Below are 21427 nucleotides of genomic sequence, written 5' to 3' on the forward strand. Positions count from 1 at the left end.
ACTAACTTATCTATAAAACTGTATTGGTTTGCCCGTTTTTATTTTTAAAAGAGAAAGAGCAGTTGTGGAGGTTGGTAGAAAAGAGCGTTCTTCAGCATTCTCTCGGGTTTGAAATATCAGGAGAGGGAGACAAAGTGCGGTGGGCACTGTCATTGATCACATGTCTTTGACCTTCACAGTAGCTTAGTTAGGATATTTCCAAAGTCACCTCTGGTTGGTGGCAATTGACATTTCATTGTGAAATATGCTGCAAAGTGCTCTTTTCATACTTTTAGCTTAAAATCATGTTCAGGCGTTTCACTGCAGAAACCGAATAAAAGAAGGACCTCAACAGAGCTTTAGATCACTGCAGCAATGGAAAAAAAGTGCTTATGATTAAATAGGGCATCGGGATTATGTGTGAATATTTGTGGATCAGATTACATAGGCTGCATTGGGCCAGGTTGAGAGATGCTATTATGTTACAACGAGAGCAGCAGACAAATCACAAAGAACAGACCTCTGTGGAGACCTTGTGATGTAGATTTGACATCTTTCTCAATTCAAAATATGAAATTTTTAGTTAAAAGGTATGGTAATATGCCTGTTTTGTGTTTCTCGTATGCCAATGTTTTATTGAAACAAAATGTGATGGTCAAGAAAAACAGCGGTCACCACTTGCCATGACAACACATCTACCCCACCGTCTGTTTAGCAGCCACGATTGTATACAAGTTTGAGTTTCAAAGCGGTTTTACTGCTCATTTGTGTAGAAATCACATTTTTAATGCAAGTTTAAAAGCATTTGCACTTGCTCCGTTATAAATTATCTTGTGGGATTTCCTAAATTGACAAAGGACTGAACTGAGGACACTTTGTGGGATTTTTGTTACATTTACAGCAAAAGACAAATTGTTAATGTTAATTATAGATCATCTTTAAAAAATGATGAATTATAGCAGTTTAACAACAAGAATAAGTGAAGTCATTTGACTATTTTTAGGAAAAGTTGCATTCATTTTCATGAACTGAAAACAGATCTATACTATACCAAAACATAGACTGAGAATTATTCTGAGGTCCATCCTGCAATTGAATTAAATAATTGTCATTTTAGATAAGTTAGTGGTTGTTACATCACATATATGATAGCAGCCTACACTGCTATTAACCTAGTGACTATATCTAATAGGCAACATTCGGAATGCACGTCATACCACTGCCACACACAAACCCCTCACAAGAGAGGGCTGGCTTTATCTGGACCCAGCCGTCTGATTGGTTAAAGTATTTGCATCCAGTTGTCTGATAGGCCAAAATGCTTGTAAATCAATACGGTTCTTCGCCGACGTAAAAATGGGCGGGTGAAGGCAACGGAGGGCAGAAAAAAACAAAACAATCCGCCCGGGCGTCCATCTTGAATACAGTAAGCCATCGGTGACTGACAGCCACGGAAAGGCAAATTGCGATAAAGTGAGTTCAGACCGCCCTGTAAAGTCAAGCGACCGCGACAACCCGGCCAATGCACACCGAAGGATTATACATTTAACGACATTATCGATCAATTCCGTCTTGCTTTTTTGTCCTATTCCCGGCGGGGCTGATGAAGTTATTTCGGAGGTTGTGCGTGCTTAGGTTTATTCAACTGTCGACATTTGTTAGTTTATAAGGATCGTTTCTTATATCTACCTACCCTGGTTATTCTCGAGACTCTTTCTGCTGTTGTTCCGTGCAGCCACGACTCAATAAAATACGGCGGGAATGTGGATATAACACGTTTGTCCATATAGTCCTTCACTGTCAACTTGAGCTTGCGCGGAGCTCTTTTGCGTTCGCTGAATCGTGCGCGTGACCCCGTTTATTTCAGTTTATAAGCGATCTGTTATAGTACACAGATACTATATACTTCATATATATTCCGTCGAGTAACAATTATGTGGAAACTTAATCTGGGAGACGGCGATTCCGTGTTTAGAACCGCGAACGTGGATTCATTTGTTGTACTGCCTTAGACGTTTCAAATGGAGTGATTTGGAGCCATTGCTTTGATTGAAATATTAGCTCCATTGCACCACTAGGAATATATATTTTATGGCAGGTTTTATGCATAGGCTGGCCGGTCGTTCTGATCATTGGGGATGGGAGCTGGCCCACTTACTGAAAGAGCGTATCGAACGGGCTCTTTTATTCTGAGCGCGCGACGGTGCAACATTTTATAGATACAGTATTCTTACGCATTGGCATTTCGTCGTTAATGTTATGGTCCTTAAGCGGGACTGTATTTCGAAAATATCATCGACTTTGAATAAACTGTCACCAGTGGACACTTTGTTGCTGTTTTTCAATCACCGAACCTAAGGACTATAAAACTGACATTGGATTTGTGCATTGGCATATATCACTGAATCTGTGACATGGATGTGTTTCGCTGACTGTCGATCAATAGTGTTTTGAGGAAGACTTGAATGCAAACACGCTTGGATTTTGTGTCAAAAGGCAGTAGATTGAAAAAATGGGACCTGCAACAAAGCTGGCGTTTGGAGTGTTCCTCATCTCTTGCTCCTCAGGTGGGTATTCATGTGTGCGTGAATAAATGTCAAAACCCTTGCAACTTAAGTCCATGGCATCAAACAGGGCACGCAAAGTGCTTCTTGGTACCATGCAATGTATTTGTTATGCGTGTATGTGCCAACGGTGGATGTTTCTCGTGTTTCTCCGCATTGAGATCGAATTCTCTGGGTTCTCGTAAAATAGCCATACACCGCCGTCTGAATATAATCTGAGCATGCACGGGAGCAACAGTCATTTACTGTCAGGATTGTGCAATTCATTTTCACAATAACTGGTCTGACGAGTCCACAACACGAATCCCTGTTTTGTGGAGTTGTGAAAACACACTAGTGTGGAGCTTCTGTGTGTAATATTGACGGATTATTGTGCATTTGCATATATGCTTTATATGTTGCATGTAAACCCCCTCTACTGGTTGCTCTCTTTTATAGATTATTCATTTGTATGAGTACAAAACTGATGTTAAAAAGGTAAATCATTAAAAATCCATTTGGTGAGGCAGGCTGGACCAAAGGTCATATTTGCATGTTATAACATTAGATAAGATATCAGTACTGAAGTAACATGAGCATATTTGATATGCATCTTAATGATTATCTTTGTTCAAAAGCGTGCCCGATCAAGGAATAGAACAGACTGCAAGAATATTGGAGGATATTCCATGACAGACTTCATAAGATCAAAGTCTGAATTCTGCTTTTATTGAAGATGCATAAGAGGCACAGTTTGTGCCTGAACTCCATGTTCCCTTATACTGGATTGCACTTGCCCACACAGTTCTGCGCTCTTTTGGATACAGAGACAATCAATAAAATGTTATATTTAAGCACATTGGTTTGCAATTTATATCAGTATAAAGGAAAATGCATCCAGAACGGTTTATGGAACATTACCTTTTGGGTCACATTGCACATGCTCTCGGAGGATTCAGTGTTCACTAATGGGATGAGCTTTTAGACCTCTTGTAGATCTCAGCTTGAAGTAATGTGAGGAACGTTTTACCCATTTGATATTTGGATCTTGTGTGCTCCTCTAAGAGCATCAGTCGGACAGTTTTTAAGTTCAAAGCCACATGTAAGATTGCAGTCAGTAAGTTCTCCTGTACCAAGAAGTGCTTGTTACACAAAGGTGTTTCCATGAAACAGTGACTTACAGTATGTTGCTGGATGTCTTGTTTGGCCCAGATGGGTCACATATGTTACAGTAAATAAGTGAATGGTTTGCCTTATTTGAGCTTTATGGAAGCTTTCAAAGTAAATAGCTCAGCCAGGTTGTTATCTGAGTCGGAGAGAATTTAGTCTGAGCACTTGCCCAGTCAAAGGTAAATTATGCCTTAAACCTCACAACTTTTACAATGAATAGCATTGGCAACTGGTATCATCTAAACCATATAAAGAAAAACAGGAACCTTTCAAAGAAAACCCTGACAACATGACTCTGTTTGCCATATACACAGATTTTGATGTTAAGCTTTTCCAGGTACTTGTTTTTTAGACTAGTAAAACCGGTCGTTTGCATGTCCGAAATCTTGCTTCATCCCAAAACAGATAATAGTAGCAGACAACTGTTAATGTGAAGCCTTGATATTGGAAATTCTGCAATGGACTATAGGTTTCTCAATCCAGATTAATTATTGTTCTCGATTGGATTGCACAAGTTTAAACAGATCAACATTAATAGTGGGATTTTTCAGTTTCTAGTCTAATCCATTTAAACATCATGCGTCACTTCAGATTGTAGTGCATTAGATGAAATCAAAGCATTGCAGTTTAAAGCAAATGTTCTCTTCTAGTATTATTGTACAAAGCCACACTTGAGTTTTGGTGTTGAACAGATCACCTTATCAGTTTTCTTTATCCCTCGCGGTGCATGGTGGTGGGATTTTGAAGGTCAGATATGATATACATTAAATGATAAAAATTTAAAGGGTACTTAAAATTTAATAGGTGATGTAAGTAGATGTAAAATATCAAATTTTATTTGGTTAACAAATGTCAGTATGTCAAGCCCAACTATTTAGTTTAACCTTCCCAACGGCTGTAATTTAGTGACTCCTAGTATCTGCTTTTTGTCTTTAGTTTGATATTGGAAGTACAAACCAGTTTTAAGTTTAAAACAAGCACAACCAAGAGAGTGTGCATCCTCGTGCCAGGATTCTATACAATAATGCCTTTATGCTCTATGTTTTCTGTTCTTACGAGAGTGTTACAGTGTCGAGTAAACCATACTGTAAATTCATAATGGAAGTATTACTGTTTCCACTTGTGCTATTTTTTTCACTTAAACATTTCTTTCCATTTTTACACCCAAACAGCGTAGCAAGGGACTAGGTTTTTTATCCAGTGACCGCACCTCTACGACAAGTCCCCCAAAATAACGGTCTTCTGTGTCGGATAGAATTGCTGTAATTCCTCTTTTGTACAGGCATTTTAAGCTTGCTAATGGCCATTTTGAACTTTGGGCATTTACACCAGGAGTTTTTACTAGATGTGTCAAAATCAAGACCATTTCCAAAAATATGTTTTCTTCAGCACAATTCTCTTTTGTGTGTTTGAGGTGAGTGAATGTACTAGTACACAGCTAATTACTGTTTGTCATGAAAGTACAGAAAGGAAGTGACACAAACTACTCTGCCTTTATTTTTCTGTAGTTTTTTTTGAGATGCTGTGCTAATTAGTAATCTTTTTATATGGTAATTGGAAAGAAACAAACATAAATTAATGTCAGACATAACCCAGATGAAGCCTATTACACTACAGTACTTAATGTAACTTATCAGGTCCATGCTTTATTTGCATTTAAAAGGACTGTCTTCCAATAAATGAAAGTTCTGTCATCATTTACTCTAAATATCTTTGTTCTGATAAACACAGAGAAATATATTTGGAAGAATGTTAGTAACCAAACAGTTCTCAACCCTCATTGACTGCCATAGTATGGGAGTCAATGGGGAATGAGATCTGTTTGGTTACTGACATTCTTCCTAATATCTTCCTTTGTGTGTATCAGAACAAAGAAATGGCGACAGAGTTTTCATTTTTGGGTGAACTTTCCCTTTAATAATAAATACTGATTATGTAGATTAAATTCATATTTCTCAACTTTTTGAATGTTATTAATTCATATAAGGACTTTTATATATTGAACATCAAACTGGTGAAAGTGTTAATGTCGATCGTGAATATCGATACTGATTATTGGCTGATATATTGGTGCATCTCTATTCACAGTATGTTCATTGGGGACAGTCGTATTTTATGTATGCATTCTGGGTGCTTGAGGAGGAAAGCATGGGAAACAACTTTGTCTTAGTTTGACTTACTTTACTGAAAAAAAAAACACAACTAAACTATCTTTATCCAGATGCAATCAGTGTTCTCGGCTGCACCATGTTTCTTTAATGACAATTGGATGAATGTTTTTCGGCCCTTGTATCAGATGTCGATATGAACCCCTCCCGTGCGATGTCACACTGTTAAAATACAATATTTATTCATTTTAGTAAAAATCTGCCAATATTCAACCATAAGGCTAGACAGACAGGGATATAGAAGAAGGATGATTGTTCATAACCATTTTGCATATCTTCATAACCCTTCATAAAAGTCCTAAATTTAGGTTATTTCTGTGTTTAACAATGTCGATCATGCAAACACATTTCCATTTGATTCTTGTGTTTTCTTTTGTTTAAAGTGCCATTTTGTGATTGATAGCTTGACCTTCGGTTGCTTCGCAGTGTATTTCGATCCTCACCAACTGGACTTCCATGACATAGGCAGGTTGCAGCCACTGCTGCCCAAGATGCAGATGCCTTCTTGAATAATTTACAACCACAGTTGACCACTGCTGACGGAAGGGCTATTTGAAATCAAATGTGCTGCCTTTGTCCTCTAAAGGTTTGCTTTGACCTTTGGCGTAGTTTTCACATTTTCTTCGTGACAGATGATTGTGTGGATAAATCAGGAAAGAGTAAATATTGAGTTATGCCACGTATATTAAACGCAGAAATTCCTTACTGTAACAGTAGATGTATTGGAGGGTTTATATATCTGTTTTGTCCAAGTATACAGTATGAGAGGTTTTCAAAACCGATTACACCTGCCAGGACTAGATGTATTTTTAGTAGGTATTTAGTAGGGCTGTCAATAGATTAACATTTTTAATCTGCATGAATCGCACCCTTTTCGTGCAATTAATCGCACAGGTATTGTGAAATTAAACATACTGAATTTATTTTGTTTAACATGTATATTTTAGTAGTGTCAATAGATTACAAAAATTAACTAGATAACCATGCAGCTTTTTTTAATATACCTTTACATTCTAATAATTTCACATCTATCTCCAAATTATTGTAGAATGTATTTCTTTAACAGCATCATTTTATCAATGAAAGCCAACATTCCAATTTTGTGGGCTTTGCAACTGATGTCTTAAGTAAATAACACTTTACTGCGAAATACAGAAAAATCCTCATTAAAGCTAGATAATCACATTGATTTCTTATGTTCTTTTGTTCTTTGATTAACATTAGTGACAGGAGTCACATCAGCATGTATACTATTGCAGCACCTTTAAGAGCTACCACTCTAAACAGGTCTAATGCGCTTCCTATTTTCACTACTCTTTGCATTCGTTCAAGACTTCATTTAACTCGTTAAAGACCGCCGTCGCATTGCGTTGAGCTGTGTTCCACAGCCAGAAGCTTTGAATCTATACCTGACGTGTCAATACAATTATTTCAAATCACGCCAATATAGTTTAAAGGCCTTCATATGAATAAGAGCGTGATTATATAATGTCAATGATGACAGAAAAACGGATGTTGCGTTTAATGCCGTTAAATATTTTGAATGCGTTAATCTGAAAAAATATATTGCATGCATTAATGTGTTAACATTGACAGTCCTAACTTTTAGTCTTTAAAACAGGTTTGCAAATGTCTCCATAAATGTAGTTGTTCATTTAACAAGTCAAAAGGAGTCAAAGCCGATTATTAGGATTTACAGCATAAAACGTGTTAAACGCGATTGACTTCTGATTCACTGTTATACATCAATATTATATACATTGTTGGGACAGTTATGTGAATCATATTGCGTCTGAATGTTCTTCTTTAATCAAAAACATTTTAATTCAATAAAAAATCATACAGATAGTGACATGAATGAACACTTCTCATGTAATGACCTACTTTCTTTTTCGTTTTTTAAAAATTCTTGATTAAAAATATGATTTCAGCATGGTCTTGACATTGGTTTTATGTCCAGGACATCACTGTATAACAAAGAGATGAGTAAGTTAAGAGTTTTCCTTTTTGTATGATAATTACAATTAGGATAAAGTGGAGGGATCACTGTTAGTCATATTTGTCTCTTAAAAGTATGTCCGTCTTTAGTTTACTAGTTGAAAAGAGATGGTTTGATAAGGAACAGATTCAAATGTTTCCGGCACAATTAAATCTCTAATTTCCGGATCTGAAAAAAACTTCATAGATATGACTGGTACCATAATATGCAGTGAAAGGCTCTTTGAATGACTTTGTAGGACAGGCTATTTTTCGACGTTGCCATTCCATATGAGATTCAGATATATTTCTTTGTCTGTGGTGAGAACACAGGACATAACCAATTCATTATGAGACGTGGATAATGTCATCAAATGTGGAACATCACAGGTGCCAGTTGTGAGGCCGTTTTTCTTTATTATTAAAATACCCTCAAAGTAATTGGATAGATATCAAATTGCAATCCAGTTGTCCCAGACCACATAAAAGCACTCGGGTGTGTTAACATGGACAATTTATGCCTTTTGGACTAACAGAGTAGCAGTTCTATAATCTGATTGCTTAAACTTTTTATTGTCTAATATTACAAGGTCTTTTGTTGCCTGATGTGCTGTATGAGTTTAGCAGAGACACCATGATAAATATTTACAGTATGGTTAAGACTAATGGCCTCTTTACGCAGCAAAGGCAGCACAGAAACCATATCTGAAGCGGCATAAAACCACGAAAATGTGTATTTACACGGACCGATAATGCAGCTCTAAAGCAGTATAAATGCATTTACACAGGAATTAAAATTATGCTAAATAATGCTGAACACAACCGAAAAAAGCACAGTTCTAACAATATGTAAAAAAAATAATGTCTTTAATGAAACGATATAAAAAATACTGACAATAATTATAACAATTCATACTATAAAAGCAATATTTGGATATAAATGCAACATTTTAAATGAATTTCCTTACAAACGCTCCATAGACATTTGCTGTTATCAGGCACCTCACTGCATATTGAAAGACGCCAAAAGTTGTTTTAAAGAGCCAGAAAGTACTGTCAACCAGGTAAATAACCGGTTCCGGTGTTACAGCAAATGTTATCGTTGTCGTCTATCAAATATTGTCCTCAATGTGATGCGTTTGGAAATATAAAGAAAAAATCCTGGATCTCAATCCTAGCTCGATGAGACCTAAATCATTTAAGCTCCTAGGGCCGGGCATCTGTGCACAAGCGCTAACTGTTCTCACTTTACAGTCTGGACCAAAGCACATTTACATTATTATAATGCAACTGTTTTGAGGTGAACGGTAAGAACAGCACACACACTCATCACAAAATGATTTAATGATGTGATTTATTAAGTGTTCGACTTCATGCGCGTGTTGCGCAGACCCATCTGCTTTACACAAGAGCTATTCAAATAACTCCTGCTGTACTATGCAGCACTGCATCATTTCCGACAAACCTAAAATTTGAAGCAGTTTGATACTAGTTGACAGAGTAACAGAGGTCTGCATGTGATCATGTCACACGTAATGTTTTTTTCCTTACGAAGGAGAGGAGCTAAAGGAGGAATTTGAACAATTCATAACATGAGTTCAAATAAAAAAATCTGCATTCTGCGCCTGAGTCACCAACAATGATACTCCTAACATTTTTCTTAATTAACTTTAAAAAGAAAAGAAACTAAATAAATTGAATTTGATATTAAAAACTAATCGAAAGTATTTTAATAGCTGAAAACAGTCTCAAAATGTACATCATGCATTCAAACTGGACAGCCTGCCTGAGTAAACAGCCACAGCACAAACAAAAGTACTCCATACATTTTTCCTTATTAAATCATTATATGAAGAAATGAAAAGAAAATCGATGTTTTAATTTTTTTTTTAAATCTACGTTGTTATTATTAGCCTAAAACAAATGTCGTTGTTTGTTTTCACTCTCTGGCTTTCTGCTGACATGGCAGTGAAGTTTAGAGCGGATTTAATGCGCCTTCATTTACACTAAACCTGACCCGCACTAGAGTGGCCTTTGATACCAGGGTCTGAGGAGGGTCAGAACCGGCATATTGTAGATCGGCTTTCATGCGGCATTACATCTTTACACAGAAATGTAATCCGCCACAGAGACGCCTTAACTCGCCTGTGTAAAGACGCTATCAGGCCTTGGTTCCTGTGGTCTGCTTCTTGCACAATAGGGGTGATTCTGAATTATCCAGTTAACTGCACATTTGTAATACAAAGTATCTCATATTTAATAAGACTGAACATAAATGTTACATTTTGTAATTTTCCTTAATGGATGTGTGTGTGTGTGTGTGTGTGTGTGTGTGTGTGTGTGTGAGTGAGATGAATGAGAAACTGGTATAACATATATAACAAATAATGAACTAAAGAAATTGTGCTCACAGAGGTTTCTTTTACTTTCTATGACAAAAGTTGCAACAGTCGGATTGTGTGTATATAGATGTCTTTGTGTATTGCTGGTAGGGGTCTGACAAGACACTCATCCCACGAGAACGAAACAAGATTACATTTTTAAACTTTTTTAAAGAAATCCTCAATGATGAAACATATAGGGAAAAAGTATTTTATATATATATATATATATATATATATATAATTTTCACCTTAAAAACACAAAGTGCAAAAGAAATTAGCATTATACAATCATCTTGTACTTTATGAAAACTTCTATTTTAATGAATTATATTATGCAGTAATAGACAATATGTAAACAACACAAGCACTATCATATCACACTGCCAATCCTCCTTCCTCCACTTACTGAACCCTCGTAGCCTTCAGAGAAACAGTTAAAACTACATGAACGCATCATGTTTTTTGCTAACATTTCACATACTGTATGTACATGTACAGATAAATTTTTTTTGAAGAGGCTTGCCTTCAAATGTATTAAATAACGCAATAGCGCTCCCAAAGTGCTCCTGGCTGTAAACACTGGTGCTAATGTGCGAGGCACAGGCTTACATAGAGAAACGGTTGGAAAGTAGCTTTTCTGTGGTAGAACTATTTTAAGAGCTCACTGGATATAAATGCTTGTAGCCATAACTGTAAAAACAGCAGCAGCTGTTTAGCCTGCTATAATGGGACTAACAGCATCTTCTCTCAAATGCACAAAAGCCATCATGAGCATTACTTAACCTACACAAAACGATAGATAGATAGATAGATCTTTCGTGGTTTTATGCCGCTTCAGATTCGGTTTCTGTGCTGCCTTTGCTGCGTAAAGAGGCCATTAAGTATGAAGTATATTATGCAGTAATAATTAATATGTAAACACTGCAAAATGTTTTGTCACAAACTCAAATGACCACAAAATGTATGCTTATTGCTTTGTTTTCTTAACAGGCGCAGCTTTTAGTAAAGTGTTGTGGTTGTTTTCTCTATATGCTTTTGCATAGTGCTCGTGTTAGCAGAGGTGGCACACTGTCAATCCTCCTTCCTCCACCCTCATAGCCCTCAGAGAAACAGTTAAAGGGGCCATATGGGCGAATACATGTTTTTCTGTGTCTTTGGTGTGTAATAAGTTTCCCATGCATGTATTAGACATGTAAAATTGCAAAAATGTAAGTGTCGGAACAAAAGATACATTCTATCTAAAAGCGAAAGATCATCATTTCATAGTATGATTTGCACATATGTTAGAGACAGATGATCTGTTTTTGAAGAGGTTTGGCGTTGAATGTATTCAAAATACATAATGTGAACTTGCACTTGTCGTTCTGTACATGTACTGTACTCTACTCAGTCACGCTGCTCAGTCACACAAAGAAAATTGTGTTTTCGCAAGACCATTTGGATCTCGAGATCTTGTCGCACCTCTGTATACTATATATATTGTTTTTGCAGTCATGCTGCAGATCAGTTATATTTCTTATTTTAGCTGCGTGTGTGTGTTGTAACTGGACAATTTTGTGGTAATAAAGAAAGTGCCATGCAATAAAGCTCTTGTTGGACTGAATCTGCGGCGTTAGAGTTCATTTTATTGTGCACTAGCTCATGATAAACTGAATTTCTGCAGAGAGAGATATGTTCGCAAACGGCAAGTGTGACCTAAGTATTTTTAGAGTGTACCGCCTGAGGTGCTTTTTGTGACATTTGAAGAATGCAACAATAATCTTCCTGTTACGGCTTGATTTCTACAGTATGTTCTGCACACATTTCTTGTCGGTTTCTTTGGAGTGTGGGCAGGCGCTGCCATCACTTTTTTTAAAGGTGTGCTGCCACTTCTCAGATACTTGACCTGAAGCATGAGCTGTTTCTTGTAGCACAGTATACAAATGTCATCTCAAATGTTAAATGCCATCTCCAGTGGACAAATGATTTCTTTTGTTGCATTCTCACGGCGAAAGAACTACTGATGTGTCCTTGCTCAGAGATTCAGACCGTTTTAGAATAATACTGGTTTGTCATTTAACATTCCAGTATGCTACAAATAACCACAGAAAAGACTGTAGAAGAGACTGTAAAGTTCTGCATCGTTTGATTCACATGGTTGTGCATTTGTGAACAAATGATAATTTCCTGCCAACAAAATGTCATAAACTGTTTGTATGCATGGAAATATTTCCAAATTCACCCTGCTTTAATAATCGCATGTCATCTTACAATCACGCGTATCCACCTACAGAACGCCCACACATCATCTTAAATGGTGAGAAAGAAAAAATAAATTAAATCAAATTTGCAACCCTGCCTCTGAAAATCCAGCTCAAGTCTTTTTTTTCGGTTTGCTGTTTTCAGGAATCTACAGATTGCAAAGAATATTGTACGAAAATACAACCTTGTCAAAGGGGCCATGTCAAAGATTGCAATCAATGTTTAGGAAAGTTTGTATTTTATTTGATTTCAAAATAATAAATTTAGTGACAATAAAATCATTAATTTCAGGATTATTTATGAAACTTAAATAATGTATCTTGCATTCTGTCTATCATTTACACCGATAACATGCATATTGGCACAGTATGACAGCTTTGATGCTCCTAGAGTCATTATAAGATTGTGAGACTTCAGCCTGGATTTTACAGACATACTTATATTTATAAAGGAATGAAAAAATAAAGTCACCCCAGTGATGTACCAAAATATTTATATGCATGCTATGAGAACAGCGTATTTCTCAGTATCTTGCATTACGAGTCCCTTTCTTCCTCTGTCAACGCAAGATCAAATCCATGAAATTTTAGGATCAAATCCGTCTATACTGGTATTTTACAACTGAAGCCGCTGAATCCACAATTAGCTCTGCATTCCATTACAATGATGCAGTGCTCACTGGTTTTGTTCATTAAATCCTCTAGATGGTTTCCATCTTGTGTGTTGAGTGAACATGGTGTGTGTTATTTCACAACATGCATCACATCAGAGCCGTGTTCACACGCGATCTGAATTGCGGTTGTTTCAGGAAGTAGTTGTGTAACCGCCCTCCACCACATCCTGTTCTAGAACGTCCCTTCAGTCTTAATCACAGTCACTTCTCTAAGTTTGTTTTGGTTAACCACGACACGCTTGTTTACTTTCTTTCTTAAACATTAGTAGCACATGAGCAGTTTGAGGTCACGTCTGTGGATTTCACTTTCATGGATTGTTTTAACCCCTCCGTCCCCTAGTATCGCCTATATGTTCTGTTATCAATGTTTTACTAAATCAGGCTAAATATTCAGTTCGCTGCTGTACATCTAACTGTTTTAGACCTTCAGCATCTTCCGTGATTGACATTCATGTGTCAATCACCTCGTGGCAGCTTATTATGGTTTGCTTTATGAGTTTGGTGTGTCTTCTGAAGGGTGTTTTGAGTCTTAATCTCTGTCTCCTGTGCTTCTGGTTTCAGGTGCCATTCTCGGCCGCTCGGAGACAAAAGAGTGTGTGTTATACAACTACAGCCCACCCAGCGGCGAAAGCCGAGGGAATCGGAGCGGCATTGAGACGTGTGTAGTTGACAAGGACAAGAGAAGTCATTGCTACGCAACTTGGCGAAATGTGTCTGGATCTGTGGAAATAGTAAAGCAAGGCTGCTGGCTTGATGATATCAACTGCTATGACAGGTAATCTATAGTACTCGTGGCTATTTTACAAAACTAGTGAGCCATATGTATATATATATATATATATATATATACAGTAAATGCTTCCTTGAATGTAGCTACTCAAGAAGAACTGAATAGACACAGTCATTGTTTTTGCAGTAACAATTTTGCTTTGCCCTGTAGAAGGCCTCTGTTCTTTTTTAAAAAAAGACAAAAGCATTCCTATAGGTAAAGGAAACAGGTTTTAAGAGGAATAGTTCAACCAGACATTTCATAACCTTTATGACTTTCTTTTTCTGCAGAACAGAAAATAAATTATATTTGACGAATGATGGTAACCCAACAACGTCGATACCCATTAACTTGGGTTGGTTTTGTTCAATAGAACAAAGAAGTGTAATGGTACCGCTGGTCGGTTACCAACATTCTTCAAAATATCTTATTTTTTTTATCTGCGGAGGAAAAAGTCATACGAGTTTTAAATGACAGTAAATAATGTCAGAATTTTCATTTTTCTCTTAAAAGGAAGTCAAACTTTGTTATTATAGCACAAAATTTTCACAACCGTTGTTGATCATAGAACAAAGACTATCTGCTATAATCAATTACCGCAACAGACTCCATGTGACATTGCAACGCATTTTAAAAAGTATCTTTGTTATTTACAGTTTGGGGCCTAACCAGCTGTGCCAGCAATTTGCAACAAACAGAAAAGTTTTTTTTAATGTATGAGTGTCGAATTGCATCTGTCGACGTGTCCACATCAGACGCAATGCAGGACTGTGACAAATAAAAAAAAACGTTCTTTAAGACCACTTCGGAAGATATAAACAACACTGGTGCAACGCTGGTCAAGAAGAACTACCTGAAACTGGAGGTGCTTCTGGACGACTTAACTAAAGCTTGCGAAGTGGTATATATAAAATGCATAGCAACAAGCCATGTTTTTCCAGCGTGGCTAGATATGACCAAAACTATCAATAACATGGAAAAGATACTTTTTGTTATGTGTTGCATTGTCGCGTCGTGTTTGAAGGGGTAATCGTTGATACTTTTGCGCGTTGTTCCAGCCCTAGACGATATTTAACATAAGATCAAGGTAAAAGTATACAAGCGATTTACACACTTTGTAAATAGTTTGTCCTCTGTGCTGTGCACAATTCAGACAGAATACAACATGTAATGATGTACACATTCACCATCACATCCTTCTGAACATGGCACACTTTTATAGCAGTCTTTGAAATAAGCCCTATGTAAACATGTTTTTATGCTGAAGTTTATTTGTGAACCTTATGACCGCTGACTATAATAGAGGAGATATTAAAGACGCTCTTATCAGCATATCTTCCCCTATGCAACAGGTAGAGCTGATGGCAGATCAGAAGGATTTTTTTATTTAGCAGAAGTGTTTTGATAGCGTGCAAAGCCAGCAGCACTTGTCCTGTCCTAGCATGCTGCTGAACCTGTTTACCTATCTCTTGAACCGGGTTTCTTTTTTAAACGTCCGTTGATATGCCATTAGGGCTTGGCTATCTTCCCAAAAAAGCATATCACGATCTTCATAACAAGGAATCTCGATTCACCCTCTGAATTGAAAATATTAACTTTTTTGCACATGGCACTGGTTCTACAGGGTTTTAAAGTTTTGTAGCACATGCCAAACAGTTGTACAGGTAGCACAAGTATAAAAGCTCTGTCATCATCTTTGAAAAACACAAATGGGGGTCATCACATAAATAGACTGGTTAACTAGAAAGGAAATTAATGTTATATAAAAATGTATCAATTAGGGCCATATCATTTTAAGTTTACCAATGTTTTTATTATTCTGTGTTGTCCATTTTTTTCCATACAATAGTAATATATTTCTCAACATAAAAATACTGAAGTATACTCTAGTATTTACTAGGCCTAAAGTAAAATGCAGTAAAATTCCTAGATAATATAGTGTTTTTGAACCTTACTATAGTAAATAGTAAAGTATACTACAATTTCTCAATTTACAACAAGAATAATTTGCTACATCCGATACTTTAGAACACTACAGTATTTTTTCATTCGAGTATTTAGGTTAACCTGTGTTATTTCGAAGGGTCGTTGTGAAGACGCTCCCACAATAGACACTTGAGTTTCAGTCAGTCTATGTAGTCCTGAAATAAACTCAGGGCGACTCTGGACATGATGTTCAAGTGTTTATGTCCTCATACAGTGAGACACACACAAATCCATGACTGGCACACGTGTGGCATGTTAAACACTGCAACACTTTCACTCATACACGCAGAACCGGCAGATGACAGATTTAAATAGCAAGATGCGTGTCCTCATCACGGAAATGATAGGGCTCTAGATACTCAATGCAGCCGGGAAACGATTCCCAAATAGACTAAAACTAAGTACAGTGCACATGGAAAAATCTGAGGCAGACACGTGATATATTTTGGACAATCAGCACAGCCATCTAGCAGAAAATCTTTAAGCTGTTCACGTGACGCTTCGCAGACTTGCAGCACGGCAAGAGTGATTCGAAAGCATACAGAGCTCTCTGCTCTCGCAGTGCTTCAATGTCATACGCCAGTGGGTCTGTGCAACGCTGAATGATGTCGAACACACCTCTTGTTTTAGACGACAGACAATATCATGATCCTCTGGATTCCGTTGATAAGTGGATTGAGGACGCCTTCAAGATCGATCTCGATTTAAGATGGTCAGATCGCCCACCCCAGCTGCCGTGTCAAGTATTTTGGTAGCTCGACCACCAGTGTGGGTGCCTAATGGCGCGTGAATGTAGCATATATAAACAACGGCAAGATTCGTTTTCCTTTTGGCGTTTTTCCAGTTAAAATGCTCTGGAATGTTATCCACTCCACTCCCGTTTGTTCAGTTGTGTGTGTGTTTGTGTATCTTTAGGATTATTTGTGTTTTGCTAAGCTTTGTTTATCTTCTTTAAGCCAACCTGAAAGCTCAGCTTTGATGCGGGCTGCTCAAAGTATCTCTTTGGCAAAGGCGTTTCCGCCCATGTGTATTTGTTTGCTCGCTGACCCGGGCGTAATCTAAATAAACCTGTCATGTTTGAGCAAACGCACATCTTAATTATCTTTCAGAGTTGTGCCGTCTTTGTTTCAATGTCAGTTTCGCTTTGATTCGGAAAAGAAAGACCTTTATGTGGCCTTGGGTGCTGTAAGAAAACCCAAGGTCGACAAACAGGATGAACGACAACAATGACAACAGCGATTTGGTTTGCAAAAATAGTATTTGAATTTGACGTGAATAACTATTTTGTGAGGGATGGAGGTACGGTGCGTTCGGTATGTCGTTTTATTGTGTGCTTGAGTGACAAAAAATAGGTCTCATTCACGTGGCCTATCCATTGCACGTCAATCCATGTTTTCCATTGCAACTGAATGAGCTCTTTTTGTTTTTGCTCTTTCAGCACCGAGTGTGTGGAGAAGAAGGAGGACCCGGACGTGTTCTTCTGCTGCTGTGAAGGCAACGTGTGCAATGAGAAGTTCTTGTACAACCCCGACCTGCCAGTTCTGAGTAAGGCCTCCTTCAGCGACACAAACAGCAAACTCTTTAAGGGTACTGGACGTTTTTCAGTTCTGCCCGTGTCCCATCACCCCTTCTGTTGTAATTGTGCTGGTGTTGATGTGAAGCCATTTGGTCTTTGTATCTCACCATAATCCATATTTCCCAACCTCATCATGAAAATCATTATTTACCTTGACATACCAGTCAGGTGTTTTTCGTGACTGTGCTTGTTCAAAGTCGAGCTCACTGCTCACTGCATTTTTCTTACCTGTTTCAAACCGCTTTAGTGTTTCTATGTGCTGATTTGTGAACAGCGCTCCCACTGCGCTGTGTGTGTGTTTGTGTAAAGATGTGAGCTCCCACGCAGACGGATAAAAACTCATACCCAAAAATGTGTGGAAAAAAGCTTGGTTTCTCCAGTCAGAGCTTAGTTAAAAGTGTCTGTGGAAAACTCATAGGGCTGATTAGAAAGATGAGTCGGATATAAAGGGAAACTGTCAGAACGGAATGACGTATATGTGGCATAAATACAATCGGGTTTACTAGAGTGTAACTCAATACTAATCTTAAGAGTATGGGAATGGACAGTAGTGCTTCAAAGCGAAGGTTAATTTGGCAACAAGCCTAAATGTTTCATTTTAGGAGCAAACATTTCCAGGTCTTGCCTGAAACCCTGCATGCAGTCAATAAGCAGGGGATATAGTTTCATGGATGGAAAGAAGATGCCGATATGGTCTGCTTAGTGTGATTTTTCTTTGAGTTGCTTCAGCTTAATACGATAGTTCACCCAAAAGTGAAAATGTAATAATTTACTGTTTCTTCTGCAGAACACACTATCCCTTTAACTGCATAGTCTACATGAGGTCATGGGTTGGATTCCAAGGGAATACATATATAGTGATAAAATGTATAGCTTGAACGCACCATGGAGACATCGCATAAAGTCTCTGCCAAATACGTGTAAAAATGTCTTTCAACAACAACAGCGTGCTACTTCAGCCCCAGAACGGACTGTGTCTTTTAGATTACCAGAGCTGATCTGTTGGCTTCATCTCCTCTGAGTAAACACTGACATCAACATCCTCTTAACTAAATGAGGGATGGAGACATGTAAGCAAATACAGACCCAGCGCTGGTGTTGGCTGTTCTATTCTGGTGACCTGCTGCTCTCTTTTTACATTTCAGCGATTGTGATTTATTGTTACGAAAAGGTTGCAGTATTGCTTCTGTGCAGCCTGAGTTTCATAAGCCGTGCCTGAAGAATTTTCACACTACAACTGAGTTGAAGAGAGTCTTCAGTACTTCAGTAGCAGAGGATGTGGGTGAGGGTGGGTGTTGGGGGGGTCTCGCTCGAGCTTATGTAATAGGTCTATTTCTAGCACTGACTCACTCCATATGGAATGATCTGGATGTGAAATGCAAAAGCCCAAAAGGACGCATTGAAAGCGAACCAGTTTCTCTGAACATCCTCTCTTTGAATACAGAGTAGCGTGTGTGTTGTGATCAGGGTGCTTTAATGGCCTGTGGCCGCGTGTCGTGTCGATGCCTTTCCGAACAGGGGGAAGGGTGGGATGGATAAGAGCGGGTTATAGGGGGAGGATGTGTTTTTCTATGCACATGCTCTAATCCGGAGTCCTTAACCCACTTCAAGCTTTAATTCCAGAGCCGGCACGAGAGAGCAAAGATACGTCACAAACGGGATCTCTCTGCAACCACAGCAGGACCAGTGCTAATACGAGTTCAGATGAGGTTCGGTCGGGCGGATTGCCCTCGTGGCTGGGCAAATGGGAAGTGCTCTGCCATAACATAGGAGCGAGAAACACTGCATCGCTGGCCAACAGCCACAGCACAATCTGATCTCTGAGTGCAGCATTAGAGCCAGCTCGTGTGTGCACTGAATGAGCGTGCACCCTGTTCTGTGTAAAGCACATGCACGAATACACGCGTGCATTTTCATTGAACTGCAAGAATTTGCATTTGGATAGCAGCATGTACATGCACTTGTATGAGGGCAGCCTTAAGGATTCAAGCCATCCACCTCATATTTTAAGACCACCGTTAAATAACTATAATGGGCTATATGCATGCGTGACTTCCGCGTTTCACAGGAAGAACCATGGCAGTTTCCGGTTGGGGAGACTAAACACAGAGAAGTGGAAAAATGAGAAAATAATTCAATTTAGCAGATGCTATACATTGCGGCACACAGCAGTGCTGTTCTGCCGTATTTGAAATTATACTTTCATAAGTGAACATTTCGTTATAACATTAAAAAACGTTAGAAAAGCACTTCTATATACCACTGCATGTGCAGCATCTACTTGATTTAACTTTATTTCAAAATTTTTAAAAGTCTACCCAAACGGACACTGCCTAGGGTTCTTCATGTGTTCTTCAGGGTTCGTCACGCATGCATAGAGCTTATTAGCAAGTTTATAAGGTGCTGGTAATAAAGTATGCAGCGAGATATTCAAGCGTATGGCGCGTATCTCACTAATGCGACGTATAGCAGGTTTGTGGTAGACTTGACATCCGTCATCTGTTGTTCTAGTGCCTCTGAGGTGTTTAAGAGCAAGCGCACGTCTGATGTTCTGCTGAGTAATGCTAATGTGAGATGATGTCATTCTGTAAAACGCTGATGCCACTTTTTCATATTCATATTGCTTATTAAACAAGCAATCGTAATAGTATTCTTCAGCACCCTGTTCACTGTTGAACGCAAGTTCTTCACAAGAAGTTTCAGTGCACTGCCAAAAACAATTCTGCCAATCAGTATTTTAGTCTGATTCAACACAGTCTCACAGTAACAATTTTACGAGGTGGCTAATTTTGGGTCATTTGTTTGAATTTGTACAATCTAGTTTTCTCATCTCGTTTTGCTTTCGCGCCAGTGACAGTTCAGGGGCCTGGTTGGGGTGGGGCTTCAGTTTTGCCCTTTTTCTAGTTATCGTGCATTTCTGGATGATTGACAACGTACAAATTCAGACGAATTAGCAACCTAGTAAAATAGTTACAAATTCCCATGAGATCAGGTTGTCTGATTTGTTTTCTGTGTCTCTAAACATATATAACATTTTATGGATTTATTTGCAGTTTTTTTGTGTTGTTGTTTGTTGCTGCACTTTTGGGCCTCAAGTAAATCTACCTTGTTTGCTTATCATGTCAGCTTGTTTATACTAAATTATTAATCTTTAGGCTTTTTATTTTAATGGAAAACAAGTAAAAAATACAGAATTCTGTTAGAGATATGCACCATTACAAAATGTCTCCACTGATCTGCTGATACCAATTCTGAAGATGAAATCAATATTTCTTAACTTGAATGTTATCAATTCATATAATGGCTATAAATATTGAACATCAAACTGGTGATGGTTCTTAATACTTTCTTAATAAAGATTTTTCCTCGTTTGATGATAGGATATGTCGGACCTGATCATGTGATGTTATTAACCGATGCATTTATCGGTCAAAACCGATTATTAGCTGATATATCTGTCTATCTCTAATTTCTCTGTTTAAGCTTGATTTTTATGTATACGCTTCATTTGTGTGTATAATAAGCTTATGTCCTTTATATTTCTCCAGCGACATCGAACCCCTTTACACAGAAGCCTCCACTGTTCAGCACCCTCCTCTACTCCATCGTGCCCATCATGGCCATTGCTGCTATTGTTCTTCTCTCCTTCTGGATGTATCGGCATCACAAGCTGGCATATCCGCCTGTTCTGGTTCCCACACAGGTACTATTATATCTGTAGTATAACGTGTTATTGTGCAAACGAGAAGTTCTGGCATATATTCTTCTTTATTTTATTTGTTTGTAGTATACTAATGTCAGTGAATCACTCATACACAGCAGGACGCTGTCAAATCCCTCCGTCAGCATAGCTCACTAAAAGGCAGTGTCAGAACACCTTCATGCCACGAGTCTAAGAGAGAGCGTGCTATGGGGAGCTGTTATTTTCCCTTGGGCGGCACCTCCTGTTGACGTGAGTGAC

General features: G+C 38.1%; 1 protein-coding gene across 2 annotated transcripts in view; it reads left to right on the forward strand.

The window, feature by feature from the left end:
• The first annotated feature begins 1337 nt into the window (after positions 1 to 1337).
• The window catches only part of acvr2aa (activin A receptor type 2Aa), a 41396-nt gene continuing 21306 nt past the window's right edge, over positions 1338 to 21427 (forward strand). Inside the window, exons 1-4 of one of the 2 annotated variants that reach the window (XM_079464676.1) lie at positions 1338 to 2546; positions 13697 to 13910; positions 17329 to 17435; positions 21015 to 21169. In XM_079464676.1, coding sequence (XP_079320802.1) covers positions 2492 to 2546; positions 13697 to 13910; positions 17329 to 17435; positions 21015 to 21169 — 531 coding nt within the window. In that variant the 5' untranslated portion in view covers positions 1338 to 2491. Of the gene's footprint in view, positions 2547 to 13696; positions 13911 to 17328; positions 17478 to 21014; positions 21170 to 21427 lie in introns of both variants that reach the window. The other variant, XM_079464675.1, reaches the window with a different exon arrangement.

This window comes from Barbatula barbatula (assembly GCF_947034865.1).
Source record: "Barbatula barbatula genome assembly, chromosome: 9".
NCBI classification, from domain to species: Eukaryota; Metazoa; Chordata; class Actinopteri; order Cypriniformes; family Nemacheilidae; genus Barbatula; species Barbatula barbatula.